Source organism: Salminus brasiliensis, chromosome 18, assembly GCF_030463535.1.
Source record: "Salminus brasiliensis chromosome 18, fSalBra1.hap2, whole genome shotgun sequence".
Taxonomy (NCBI): domain Eukaryota; kingdom Metazoa; phylum Chordata; class Actinopteri; order Characiformes; family Bryconidae; genus Salminus; species Salminus brasiliensis.
Window position 1 is genome coordinate 11,047,555 of NC_132895.1, and position 14,322 is coordinate 11,061,876.

Sequence of the window (14,322 nt, forward strand, 5' to 3'; positions counted from 1 at the left end):
ATGATTTAATCAAGTCAGCCGTGCGCGTGATGACTCTGCAGACCTGGAGCTCCTGTCACAGTGCAGCACTACCTTTGTCTTGTAACCGAGATTGTTAGGTTCGAGCTGTTTCTTCTTTCTCTGTGTTACGCCTAATGCACCTGTCAGTCAGCGCTGAGCAGACGGCTTCATTTAGCCTCCATGCCGGAGCTGAGGCCCACCAGCATCTTTCTCTGGGGTCGCACCGGGCTGCTATCTGCCCTCCTCACAACGCAATTCTCTCACATTTCCGTCGGGAGCACTATTGCAGACGACAGAGTCCTAGCGCTGTTTACCAACATGCAACCCTGTCAGAAAGACGCTTCATTTGCATACAATCTAGACCCGGTGGGGCTGCAAGATGATTGGCGCGCATAAGTACGGTAGATATCTCCCTGTGGGCTCCTTTTTAGAGCAATTGCTCAACCTTGAATCATGGATGCAGTAGCATAGCTTGTCACAGTATCTGTCTAGACAATGCAGAGCCTGTAATTTGAGCCATCAGTAATAATATCAAAAGGTCAAGCTGTGGGTTATGTTTACTGCCAAAGCTGGAAGGAATATTAAAGGGGCCATATCATGGAAAAACATTCACACATGTACGATTCACTACTACACTTCATTCTGTCCATATATTTAAGCTGCAAAACTGCTTTTGAATTCATTATATTTGGGATGTCACAAAACCCAACACATTTACACATATCTGCAATTTAGTCCACAGCAGTTTTGTGCAGGCTGCACAAAACAGGGCAGCCAATCAGAGCAGAGGTCATTTACATATCTCAGTCTCTTAAAGGTACAGTGTGTAGCAATTTTGCCTTAAAATAACAGCTTTAAATCATGCTGATGGCCCACTCACAGTAACTGGGAGAATGGCGTCTCTGTCATTGCCACTCCGGACAGGAACGCTACTGGAACCTTACTGTGGACCTTTGTAAGAGACCTCTTGCGAGAATTGTGATTCATATATTTGTAAAACCTTCAATATTACTTTACCACCTCAGTCCACTTGCTACTTTCACTTCTTATGTCCTTTACCTTGTCAACAGATGCACGTGTACAGCTTAAGAGGGAGAGCTCAAAGCGTGATGTATATCTTATGCGGATGAGTAAAAGTAGATAACAGTCCACAACTGTAGGGGGAGCTCAGGTACCAATTCTCACATATTGCATAGAATGAGAGGTTTTAGAAAAGCATGTCAAAATGACTGTTTTTAGTAGACAAATGTCATAAGTAGGCCTCAATAAATAAAACAAAATGTAGCACCTATTGCACTTTATTGGCTAATGCTGATATTAACCCTATTACTTTCTCTGCTAAGTTAAAAATTTGAAGTATTTCTATATGCGCAAAACTTAAGCTCCTATGCCTCTGACTCACTGAATATCTAGCTACTCTTTGTTCGTATACTAAGATCAGGCTACATGTGGCTACTGTTATCACATGACCTACATTATTTTTGCTCCACTCTGCTTTGTGCTTCAAGCAGTTCTCTGATATTCCAGGCAAGATTTGTAACAGAAATTAATTAGATGACTTTTTATTTGTGTCCCGCATCCAGCATTTTGCATTGTTATTAGCTAATATTTAAATGGGTATTGGATCAGTGTCATTTCTGGGTCCAGTCTGAGTGGTCCCTGGGATTTCTAGGTCCAGTCTGAGTGGTCCCTGGGATTTCTGGGTCCAGTCTGAGTGGTCCCTGGGATTTCTGGATCCAGTCTGAGTGGTCCCAGTGATTCCTAGGTCCAGTCTGAGTGGACCCTGGGATTTCTGGGTCCAGTCTGAGTGGTCCCAGTGATTTCTAGCGCTTGCAATACTCCCAACACTATGCGAGTAAGGACCTGACACACGTCTATTCTGAGACATGCAAAGACAGCCACTGCCTCCTTTTCGACATGCTCGGAGGAAAACGCACGACTCATTTACTTTTTAAGTAGCGATTGATATTTTATTCAAACAGAGACTGACATTTTCCCGTATTTTACACCATTTTGGCCACGCAGCCCCTTACTACCAAGTACGTCAAGTACAAACCAGAACTACTTCATTTAAGCAAGCAGATGAATCATTCAGCAGTAATTACAGCTCTCGTAGAGCTGATCTGCATTGCCTCTGTACCATGTTGTCTATTTATTAACTCTTGCACTGTGCTTTTGTGGGGGGTTATTTATAGAACAGTGCTTCCAGCATTCACTGTCCATTGTGGCAGTGATAGCCCTATACACTGCTCTTTTGGCTTCATGGTCTTTTGATTGGTGAAAGATAGTGAGGCACCACAGCTACATGCACTGCACAGTATGTTTCAACAGTGTATGCTAAATGTGGACTTTTGACAAAATTCACATGGTAAAGACATGTACTAGTACGTAACCTAAATCCCCCCCCGCCCCCCCTCGCTGGGAATTAGGAAGCACTTGACATGCACAGATATAGAGCCTTTAAGGTTCTGTATTCTAATGCTCTGCTGTGATGTATTGCTCCTGCATTCAAAGGGAAGATAAACTAATTCCCTCCTCAGCACGTTGAAGTAGTCAGCATGTTGAAGGCCCCACTGTGTGTTCAGCAATAATAGGGGTGCTATAGAAGGGCCTTTCGTACAGTTCCTTCCCCTGTCTCGCCCCCACTGCAGCTCATTCCTATTCTTAAGCTTCAGTTTTGTGAGGTGAGCCTGTAGTCAGTGAAGGCTAATGAGGTGGGAATTCTAAAATGCGTGGGGAAAATGTGCAGCGATGCTGTAGCCTGCCGTGACACTAGGGTGATAAAAAAGTACAAAGCTCTCCCAGGGCAATAAAAAAAGACATATTTCCATCTCTTTCCCTTATTTTTATAACAGCAGGAAGACTTTATTTTCCCCACAGATTGCTGACTCTTTACCTGCTTGATGATGCAAGTTTGAACAATCTTAAACAATCGTCTGCCTTCCTCTTCCTCCTCCACATCCTCTAGCAGAGATTACTTCTGACAAGAAGCAGCATGAATCCAGCAGACAGACAGTGGGCGACAGGATGGAAAATATTCAGTCATTCAGTAAAGAAAAGGATATACATTACAGAGATAGAGGAACAACTATCTTGTGGGGTGTAATCAGTTACAGGTGGTTTCTACGCAATGCTTACAATGGAAGTAATTAGCTATAACCTGTATCTGTAGCAGCTTCAAGGATCTGACCTTTCTCTGACAGCTTTCCTGGAGATTCTGTATCATCTAGAGTTTCCTTTACTCCAGTGTTCGAGCGCTACCCTCTAAAGTGCTTGGGCTTCAGTGTGATCAAATTCTTGTGTCCAGAAGTGTCCCTTGTCCTCACAGAACTTTTACATCAAATGCAGGGTCTTTAGACATGTACACTTATATTCACATTTTTACAAAACATGGTTCTTCATGCAACCAAAAGCCGTTCTTCTGTGGCGTCACTCAAATCACCATTTGAAGCACCTTTATTTTTAATGCCAACCCAAAAAAACCCTCAAATACCTAAATTGTTCTCTGCCTGGTTAAATGCGTCTTTACAATAACTGCACACTTCGTAGTTCTATCCCCAGAAAGGGTTACAATATTGTTACAACTCCAGTAATCGCTTTCAGTATAATATAGAACCCTTTTCTCTAAAAGAGTAGTGGTAAGAGAGGTGCACTCACTGCCTCTGTACTCCTCAACTGCTCCAGTAAGCACTGGAGCTGGGAGTGCTATGCTGATCCTGGTCTGGGCACAGTTAGGCTGCAACAATGACCAGTTACCAAGTTCCAGTTACTTTACTTACTATTGCTATGTTTCAAGTTGATATAGTGTATTAAGTATCTTATTGGAGAGAACAGTGTGTCCTACTGAGTGTGTGTGTGTGTGCATGCATGTGTTATGTATGGGCAATTCCATTGTTCAGCTCTTCTGCAGTCTGTCTTTGTTTCTCTGCCACCGAGTCCAATTAGAAACATTAAGTCAGTCAGTCTCCTCTGCTCTGCCATCATGATTGCTTAGACAGCCCAACCGAGAGACTTATTTTATGGGATGCACAGAAAATGCAACTGTCTCCATCAAGCCAGTTGCTGAGAATCAGACTGACCCACATGCTTTAGAGATCTGTAGCCTACACTCTTAACATGAGGTATACAAAGGTTCTTTAGCAAAGGTAGACTTAGAAAATGCTTAAAGATGCCTCAAAAAGGTATTTGAGTGATTCCATAGAAGAACCACTTTGTTTTGTAAATGGTGTAAAAATGTGTGAATTGGCAAAAATGTAGATACAAGCTTTTTTGCTGACGAAATTATCAACAAACCTAGAGAAACTGAAGGGGGGGAGCGGGCATACTTATTTGATTACAATATTACCTATCAATAATTCATGGAAACAGATGAATTATATAATATAATTGATTCTATATACTAATCAAATTGCAAATTAATTTGAATAATAATGAAAATAAGAAACCCACACACCTTACAGTTTTACCTCTGACATACACATGATTGCTCAGGACTTGCTCACATTTACCCAATCGCACCTCAAACCTTCACATAGCTTCTTTGTATAATAAAGGGCGAGTCTATTCCCAACACACACTGATCGCCTCACCACAGCTGAATGTAGCTCCTAAAGCAGGAAAGGGGTGTCAGCATGACTCATGACCTGAGCAAGAGGTCAGTGGAGCTATGATGACTGAAGATTACACGTCTTGCCAGGTATGTTCTGTAGATGCCAGGGTTTTGGGTTTTTTTGGAGAGAGAGGGGAATTTAGAAGCAAGGTGCTACAGCTGCTGTTACACCACACTTTCTGGTTTTGTCACAATGTGCAGGCAAGCAGCTCAGCCACAATGCTCGCTGTGGATGTTTAGACATTTCTGTCAGCTGTGTGGTGGCGGTGTCTGCCGTGGGCTCCTCTAGAAGAACAATGGGGGTTACAGCTGTCTGTAAAGTCTCCCTTAATTCCAAATGGCTTCAATTCCTCAAACTTCTCATTACGTTACACAGTTGTTTTAATGGAAGCCTGAGGCTTTGCGTTTAAAATGCTTCTTCCACATTTTCATGGTGGCTGCGCGTGGGGGAGGATTTGTAATGACTTAATTTACTTTGAATTACACTCTCGCTCTGAGTGAATGATATAATTAGTCTTAACTGCTTCACATGCGTGGCAATTTTCTTATAAATGAGATCGGAAGGACTCCGGGCTTTTGGAACAACTTTGCGTACACTGTAGGTAATATGTAATGTGACTGTCCACAAGGGTAGCATTCTTACTGAAATGAAGGGGACATATGCATTTCCTAAATTTCCCACTGCCACGCAGTTGCTACCTGGTTGCTACGGTGTTCCAGGTGGTTTCTATGGCATTGCTCACCGAAAGTTCTGCTGATCCCAAGTGATTGCTAGTTGGTTGCTATGGTGTTGCTGTGTGTTTGCATAATGCTGTGTGTTTATGTGTCACCATGAGCAGATACACTCTATGGACAGAAGTATTGGGACACCTACTCATTGTTTCTTCCGAATTAAAACATTAAAATTAAATTTAAAGAGCTTTGTTTTGGAGTAACTGCCTCTGCTGTCCAGAAAAGACAACTTCTAGGTTTTTTGAGCATGGCTGGGAGGATTTGATTGTATTTAGCGACAAACGCATTTGAAGTCAGTGAAGTCAGGAAGTTCAGGATGATCATCCCCAACTCCCAAACCTATCCCCAGAGTACTGGATGGAGCTCCATCAATCCAGAGAACACAGCTCTACTGCTCAATGGCATTAGGCATAGTGCCAATAGGTTCATGTATATTTGTTACAGAGTCCTTTGCTATTGGAACTACTTCTCTGTGTGGATTTGCAACTTAAAGTAGCTGAATGCATTCATTAGAAGAGATGTCCACAAACATTTGGACATATAGGGTATATTGGATATCAGCAACAGCTCACAACTCTACTGCAGACTGTGTTCATTTATGAGTTTCATCAGTTTTCAATTCAATGTAATTTGTAACATGTTTCTGTGTTCTCTGTTGGCAGACCAATGATTCTTCAGGCAATGCTTGGAACTGGCTGTACTTCATCCCCCTCATCATCATCGGCTCCTTCTTCATGCTCAACCTGGTTCTGGGTGTCCTATCAGGGTGAGTGAGGCTTCACAGCAGTCTTTCTCTATGTCGGTCTCTCCCTCTCCCTCTCTCTTTCTCTTTAAACCTCTCTCCCTTTCTCATGCATTGTTCCCAGCCTCACTTGAAAGCATTTTGGCTAGAGGTTATAGAGCCATGAGGACACTGTATCTTCCTGTCTCTAGGCTTGCAGTGCTACAGGGCCCAGCTAACAAACCACCCATTTCCTTTAGCAGGAACAGCATGATGACTGACTGCCTCTCTAATGTGCACATATATACATGCTTTCATACTGTATGTGCACTGGGGGGAAAGTGGGGGAGGGAAAGGCTTGCTGAAGTAGCTGTGGTCTTTAAGCACCGCTTGCTCGAACAGGAGATATGTACCCTAAGGATGTACCCATTTCCAGCAGTATTACCATAATTAAATGGCTGTGCTGGTATGTGGAGAGAGAGAGCTTTCCACTTCAGCCTTGCTTCATTTACAGGGCCTGCGTGATATAGTTTAGTTATGTGTGGGCACATATACACAAACAAACACAATGAATGAAGTGTATAAATGAGTTGGAGGAAAAATAAAAAATTAATTAAATTAAATTATGAATTATTTAACTACTGTAATTAAATTAATTTACTAATTACTTCTAAATCTCTGACCCAAATCTCTGAACATACATTAAAAAAGACTGTAAATAAAAGTTATTTACTGTAAATACACTTTGTATTAACTGTAAATGCAATTGATGTCCTAAATGCAGCGTCTTAATTTATAGCATTTCATTTGATACATATTCGTTACATAAAGCAGTCATGTGATTTTAAATACTGTACATTACTGTAATGCATTACTCTTCACCACATTACCACAACACAATTAACAGTGCACTTTTCCTGGCTGTCAGGAGGCAAAAATTGCTTTTCACTTCCTAACATCATATGAATCTTACAGTTGTTCTTTATATTGTTGCAAAATAATAAAATGACCAATAGAAATCCTCCAAAATATGTTTACATTATGTCATTGTGAATATACAAGGTGTTTGATGATATTCAGCTCCAGAAAAAATAAGAGACCACCGTACCTACAATTACAGTTTATCTGTCTTTACTATTTATGGGCAGTGTGTTTAGGAAAATTAACATTTGCGATGAATTTTATAAACCATGAACAGCATTTCCCCTAATTTCCAAATAAAAATATTACTATTTCAAACATTTATTTGCAGAAATGATAACTGCTCAAAAACAACTGTTCAAATAATGCAAAAAAATTATTATAATAATTATAATGCAAATAAGTTATTATTCAAATTTAAACACAGTACTAATATTTGCATATACCATATATACACTATATACCATAGCAAATCACTATGGTAAAATAACCTTGACTGCCAGTCACAGCTCTCATGTCTTGGCAGGCTCTCCACTAGTCTTTTACATTGCTGTTGGGTGACTTTGTTATTCATAGTCTGCAAATTCAGCTAACTCAGCTTTGTTTGAAGGAAATGCCAGGAATAAAACAGCTGCCATACATGTAGAGATGCAGATTTAATAACAAAAAATTAAGTGGTCTCTTAAATTTTCCAGAGCTGTGTATGATTTCTGCATTGCCAATAAGCCAGATATCTGAAGGAGTTGCTGAAGTGTATGGTTCCCAATGTCCTTGAAGATTTCTGTTTTGTTGTGTGTTGTGTTTCCTATTTCAACCTGTCTTTTTTGAATGAGCCACAATACAGAGCGTCCAATCAGAACACAGGTCTTGTACATACATCTGTCGTGGAGGCACAGCTACAGAAGGCAGGAACAGATTTGGAAGTGTAATACATTTACATTTAAGGCATTTAGCAGACGCTCTTGTCCAGAGCGACTTACAAAAGTGCTTTGCTATTATACAGTCATACATTCATACATTCAGGGATAATTACTCCATCACGTCCGTTAGATCAGCATGTTTAGCACACTTCAAAGCATGTTAGATGAGAACAGTGGGAAGATGTTGTTTTTTTTTTTTTTTTTTTTTTTTTTTTTTTTGCATCATTAGGATTCTTGTGTAAGTTTTTCCCCATCAAGGCCCTTTTTCAGTCTCATCTGCTTGGAATCCTCTGCTTGGTCATTTTTTGTCCACTGTAAGAGGAAATGAAACAATATGACTGACTATCATTAGAAATGACCGTAGATACAATAACAGTGTGCATTACACATATTTTACAGTGAAATGTCTGACTTACTGCTGGGAATGTAGGCGATGTCAAAGCTTGCTATCCGTCTTCGCGATTTGAATGTAAAGTCTTCAGCATCTAAAACCTTCCAAACAACCTCTCCACCCCTTGTATCCCACTCTGCTTCAAGCATTTGTTTTCCAGAAAACTCCTGGAGTATTGGTGGTATCTGCTTCTCCTCTGGAGTGAAGTTCTTCATACTGTTTCTGACCGTCATCTTCCTTCTCCTCTTTACCATAAGTCTAGTCTGATATCCCATCCTTTGCTCAAGACTGTTAAGATTGTTCCTCACGCATGTGTTCCTCACGAGAGTACATGTAGTAGTGTGATAGTAGTGTGACTTTTGTACAGTTTTTGAAAACATGGAAGTGAAACCTGGGAGCATTTTTTTACTGTTTCTCTGTTGCTGTAATTCACGTGGTCATGAATCTACATAAACATCTACATAAAGCCAAAGGACCTTGATCATCTTCTCTTCTCTGTAATGAACTCATCCATTCTTCTCTGGAAGGAAGTGTTCTTCTTTGTTCTCCAGTTTCATGTCTTTTTTCTTTCCCAGCAAATGTTTAACCAGTCCATCTGTCCAGCATGTGGTACCTGTTTTCACACTTTTTTCAGCAGCCACTCGAGGGCCTTTCCCTTTATACTCCATGTATGATTTATCTTGATTATCTTGTAACCAGTTTTCTAGGCTGAACAACAGCAAAGCACATCTCCGTACTCCTTCCAAAAGTTTAATGAAAGCCTTCAGAGCCTGTCGAGCTTTCTTTTTACATGTCTGACATGCTGGTCGCACAACAAGGAGTGTACGTGGGCCTACTAGGCAAATTGACACACTGTGCAACACTTGTTTTGCATTTTCTGGAGATGACAGTGCCCAGCCTGGTGTGTCTACAGCTCAGATGTGACACCTGGCAACTTTTCTTCAATGTGTGTCTGATGTTGGTTGGTGTGTGGGCTCAAAACTCCTGGCATTTATGCAACAGTGATCTGCATAAGTTAAGAAATACACATGGAAATACTGCACTGACAAAACATTGGTAATCTTCTCAAACTTGGAATAAGGTTGTATTATTAAAAGTACTGTCAACAAACTGTAAACAAGGCATGAAAACATTTGTATTCCCTGAATTGCTCTTCCTAGCTCTCCCTCTTTCTTCACAGAAGTGTAATCCACAGCTCAGACACAATAATTCTTAACTGGAAGTCAGAGAGAAGTAGTTTATTCTTCACACTGATTAAGTGTCTTTCATCTCCCTGCTGATTTTAAATGGCCAGACTGTTTACAGTTAGTTGAAAGGTATCAGCATATGTCTACGTTATCAATGTGTGATGACATTAGCAATTCAAACCCATGTGCTTATCCTTAAATACTTCTCAAAGATTTCGCACTTTTATCCTGTTCTTTTTGGCTGTGAAACACTTTGAGCCTTCCAGCTCTGGCCTAAGCACTCCTGCATGTCTTGCAAAGGCAACCCCTATTTCCTGCCATCATCCCATCAGTCTTTGTAATGAGCTTTGTGATCTGTGAGGAATCACTCTGGTTCTCGTAAGGGAACCTAGTCACTTACAGTGTACTTGCCGATGGTTGTGTGTTCATGTCTGAAAAGCAGAACTGTGCTCTTTGTGTGCTTTTTGGTAAGATTTATTGATCGTAGTGACAGTGGGAACAGTCAACAGAATTGCAGGCAGATCTGGAGAGCTGTGCTGTGTATGAGCTCTAGTCTTTCCATCCCTGAGGTTATAGTTATAGTGTTACCCTCTATATTACTCTGTAGCAATGAACAGTCCTTCAATGGTAGTTTCCTCACATTCTCTTTTTTATGTTTGTATGTGTATATATTAATAGTATATACACACATATACACACATACACACACACACTTTTCTCTATTACAAAAATGGTTCTTTATAAGCCATTTTCATATTTTTCTTCACTCTATATATATATATTTTATATATTGTTTTTTTTTTTCAATTGCAGTACATGGTCAAATGTTTTCTGTTGAGTGAATAAAAATACTGCAGTAAGAGTTTCTGAATCTGTGCTTCAGATTCCAATTTGACCTTTACAGTTATGTAATAATGCAGTATTTTAAGAAGAAAACAGGTTCATCCCACCCATTCATCCAGCCCAAAACTGAACCTTTACCACCAGACCAACTACCAGACTCCCCTGCCACCCGTGTCAGACCACCTGCCCACCCTCCTGCCACTGCTACCTGCCTAATGGCTATGTTAAAATTTATATGGCTACTTATTTATATGGCTACTTATTATTATTATTATTATTATTATTATTACTACCATTACCCATCATTAGTCTCATTACTCTTACCATCACTACTATGATCATATGAACTTATACTATATTATGATTAGAATAATTATTGTAATATGAGCAGTAGAACAGTCTTGGTGGTTCTATGACTTTTATCAATAATTTATAAATAGTTCTGATCAGAGGAAGATTGTGAGTCTTGGTTTCTCCCAAGGTTTCTGCCTTTGTTCCTTGCCACTGTGGCACTGTGGCTGCTCACTGGGGGTCTTATTGTTTTATGCCGTTGTTGATCTTTTGCCCTCTTACTGATTACTAATTCTTTTGATTTGAATTGATTTGATTCATGAAAAAAAAATCTTCATTTTTTGGCTTATTTACATCACCTCATGGCTCACCTAAGCTGCGTAGCATAGCCAAACTTAGCCAAGAACTGTACCCTAGCCTAGCACTGTAACAAGCACTGTATTGTATTTATTTGTGTGGTCATTCCAGAGGTTCCAGAGAGCCTAGTGATTGCTCGTGTCACCAGCCTTCCTGCTACGTTTGGATGCGAGATGGACAGAAAAATAGGGCTTGAAACTTAAGAAGCTCATATTTTGGACAAAATAAGATAAAAAATGTTTTGCAGGGATATAGCTGGCTATATGGAAGGGTATTGATCTGATCCTTGAGACTGACATACACTCTTAACATTTCATTTCCGAACAGTGAACAACAGCTCAAGGCACAGACTCAAGGTTGGACTTTATTCATTACTGACCAATGTCCCCACTCTCAGTACCCTGTTGCAGAATTTCCCTGGAGGGTCTCTGTGAGGGTGTTGCTGATTGCCATGAGCTTTTTGCTGGCTTTTCTCCGGCCCTGCTGCTCCCCTGCTTTGATTAGAATAGCTGCATGGCTACAAACGACTTTCCCTCGCTCTCTAACACACATTTTGATCTTGATTTTCTTTCTTTTACCTGCTGATGGCTGCTCAGTGAATCTAGGAAAGATGCAGTTCCTTAAGGATTTTTGATGAAAAGGAATATAGCAGTAGTGTTTCAAAGAAATGTGAAGATGAAGTGAGTCTGTTGGAGCTACGTTAGATTCAGAAAGGTGGATTTCTTATAGTAAATTAGACAAGAAAGTTGTGGAAAGTGTCTTCTATAAGCTTTCTTTTCACTTTTCACTTTCTTTTAAGCCATTACCAGTAATGCTGTGCCACAATTCCTCTCATTTATAGGGGAGCTTCTAAAACTGGTTTAATCATGTTTAATCCTCTGAAGACAAATTCTATGTGTCTCGATGTTTCTAATAATATCTTTGCAATAATACAGCACAGAAATATGGTTCAAATCTGTAGAGCCCACCCTCTCATTGCATCTCCTTGCCACATCGTGCGGCACTCACATCTGGAGTTACAATGCTGTGAAGACTGGTCGAGATACTAGTCTCTGCCTATTGTTGTGTCTAACTGGTGGATTTGTGTGTCAGTCATCTGCCTCTCATCTGTAACTGGTGGATTCATGCGTTCATCTTTGATTTTGTGTGAAACTGAGCAGTGGACACTCAAAAACGTGTCATCTTCTATTTAGAAACAATTTTATTTATACATTCCAATGCTTTTGTGAAGCTAAGACTCTGCTGAACCCATTTCAAGCACCAAAACAGTCCATCCACATAAGTACAAGTATGCTTTCACACAAAATATGGAGTTTCTAAAGTCTGACTTCAATTTTTCAGGTTTAGAGTATCTCTTCACACACTTACATTTACATTCAGGCATACTTACAAAAGTGCTTCACTGTTTACTCAGAAAATATCCTTAGCTGGTTTGTATTGGCTGGTTAGGATCCAAAAGAGACCTTTAAGCATGTAGTGTTCTGAACATCTCATATGCAAGTGCCATTAAAGATATGTCAAAATTGAAAAAAATGTCCTGAGACTGCAGAAGGTTAATAAATGCTCTGTAAGTAGACCGGATCAGTCTCAATCTTGTTTGGGACCTGTGTACAGTCCCAATCCAATGTGAAAGACTGGTATCAGAACCGATCCAAGCGTATCTTGAAGTATTGGAATTGACCATTTTAAATTTGACCCGATCTCAGTCATTTGTTAAGACTTAATGCTTAGTATTGAATTTTAATGCTTGCTATTGAAGCAACCCTCAGTAGCAAGCATTGAATCTTCAGCAGTGAGGCATGATTACAGAGTGATCAAGCAATCAAGATCAATGCTGGCTGTCGTGTTGGGTCCGTTACCTGCCCCATGACGAGAATGATGCCCTAGTTTTATAGGTATTTGTTAGATAAGCTTTTTAAAGGTGTATTTCCAAAGCACAGCATTATTGTTTAGCTAATTGCACAGTGTGGCTGTATAATCTATGAAAAAACTCCTCCAAATGGAACCTTTACTCAGCCAGCAGCCCCCATATGCTCACCCCTGATCTGTATCCATCATCCTTTTGTTTTCTTGACACTCTTTTACTTGCTTTCTGTTGCCAGTCAAGTACAGTCAAGCTTTCAAAGAGTCCCTTTTACTAGTCGCCCTGTCCAGTGCAGAGCTGGCGCACTAGGGGGTCTACATGACTCTATTTGAAGTGAAAGGCCACTCCAGACTAGCTGGGGGAAGCAGGACACCCAGAGAGATGAGAGAGGATGGCCACAGTGGCGGAACATCAGAGTGTCTGCTCAAAGCATTAGAGAGTGTCATGACACTGAGAGAATGCTGGTGTTAGTGTCTGTTAAAGCCTACCTGACTGAACACTACTTTCCAAATGCTTTGAAGCATAAGCATTATTTATTGAGCATTCCTGTCTTCCGGTAGATAAGGTGGTGATGCAATTTAAACTGTTCTTTTATTCCAGCTGGTAGCTCACAGTTAGCATCCAAACCGCAAGTCTGAGCTGCATTAGCCTATGGGACAAAATTCATTGGTTTAAGGAGGGACAAACCACAAACCAGCAAAGGCAGTTGGCTGCCCAAGACCCATCAATGTGTGTGGGCAACATAGGCTATTCCATCTGGGAGCTGAACCAACAAAACAGCTACTGTGACACAAATCTCTGATATTGTAATGATTATTACAGAAGAAAGGCTGTGTCAGAAGGCTGTGTAGTTGCAGATCGGTCAGAGAGCCTATGCAAATGGCCGTCTAATGTCCAGTTAACCTACAATGGACAAATGGGCAGTAAAATTAAACTTTGGAGCAATGGAAGAAGGTCATCTGGTCTGACTAGTCTTGTTTCCTTTGTCATGAACTGCTGGGTACATTTATTGTTTACCTGTGGGATGTGCCGGAACAACAAGTCCAGACCATGGTAGCTCCACTGCACAGCTTACAGGACTTAAATGATCTGCTGTAACGGCTTGGTGCTGGATACCACAGGTCCCCTTCAGAGGTCTAGTAGAAGGAGCTGTTTTGGTGGCATGTGGAGTGCTAACAGCATATTAAGCAGGTGTTCATAATGTTTTGGATCATTGGTGTAAATGCTACACATGCTAACCTGTGCATTTCATTGACTCTCTCTCTCTCTTTCTCTTGTTCCCTCATGTCCATGTGCATGTGTTTGTGTGTGCCCTCAGAGAGTTTGCCAAAGAGAGAGAACGTGTGGAAAAGAGACAGGAGTTCCTGAAGCTGCGGAGGCAACAGCAGATTGAGAGAGAACTCACTGGTTATCTGGAGTGGATCTGTAAGGCAGGTAAGACTCTTCCACCAGACTCTTACCAGTTAACCTGTGGGACATCAAGCAG

The 14,322-nt window shown here is 40.7% G+C and overlaps 1 protein-coding gene and 1 long non-coding RNA gene across 17 annotated transcripts in view; one reads left to right on the forward strand and one right to left on the reverse strand.

Moving 5' to 3' along the window:
- Positions 1–14,322, forward strand: part of cacna1bb (calcium channel, voltage-dependent, N type, alpha 1B subunit, b) — a 183,842-nt gene that overhangs the window by 87,129 nt on the left and 82,391 nt on the right. For all 16 annotated transcript variants that reach the window (XM_072661537.1, XM_072661536.1, XM_072661542.1 and 13 more), the window contains 2 exons: positions 6,004–6,107; positions 14,155–14,270. In XM_072661537.1, coding sequence (XP_072517638.1) covers positions 6,004–6,107; positions 14,155–14,270 — 220 coding nt within the window. The remainder of the gene's footprint in view (positions 1–6,003; positions 6,108–14,154; positions 14,271–14,322) is intronic.
- LOC140538971 (uncharacterized) lies at positions 8,088–8,571 on the reverse strand. Its single transcript, XR_011977808.1, has 2 exons — positions 8,320–8,571; positions 8,088–8,215 (listed from the first exon to the last, which is right to left on the reverse strand). It is a non-coding gene; the product is annotated as an uncharacterized lncRNA (long non-coding RNA).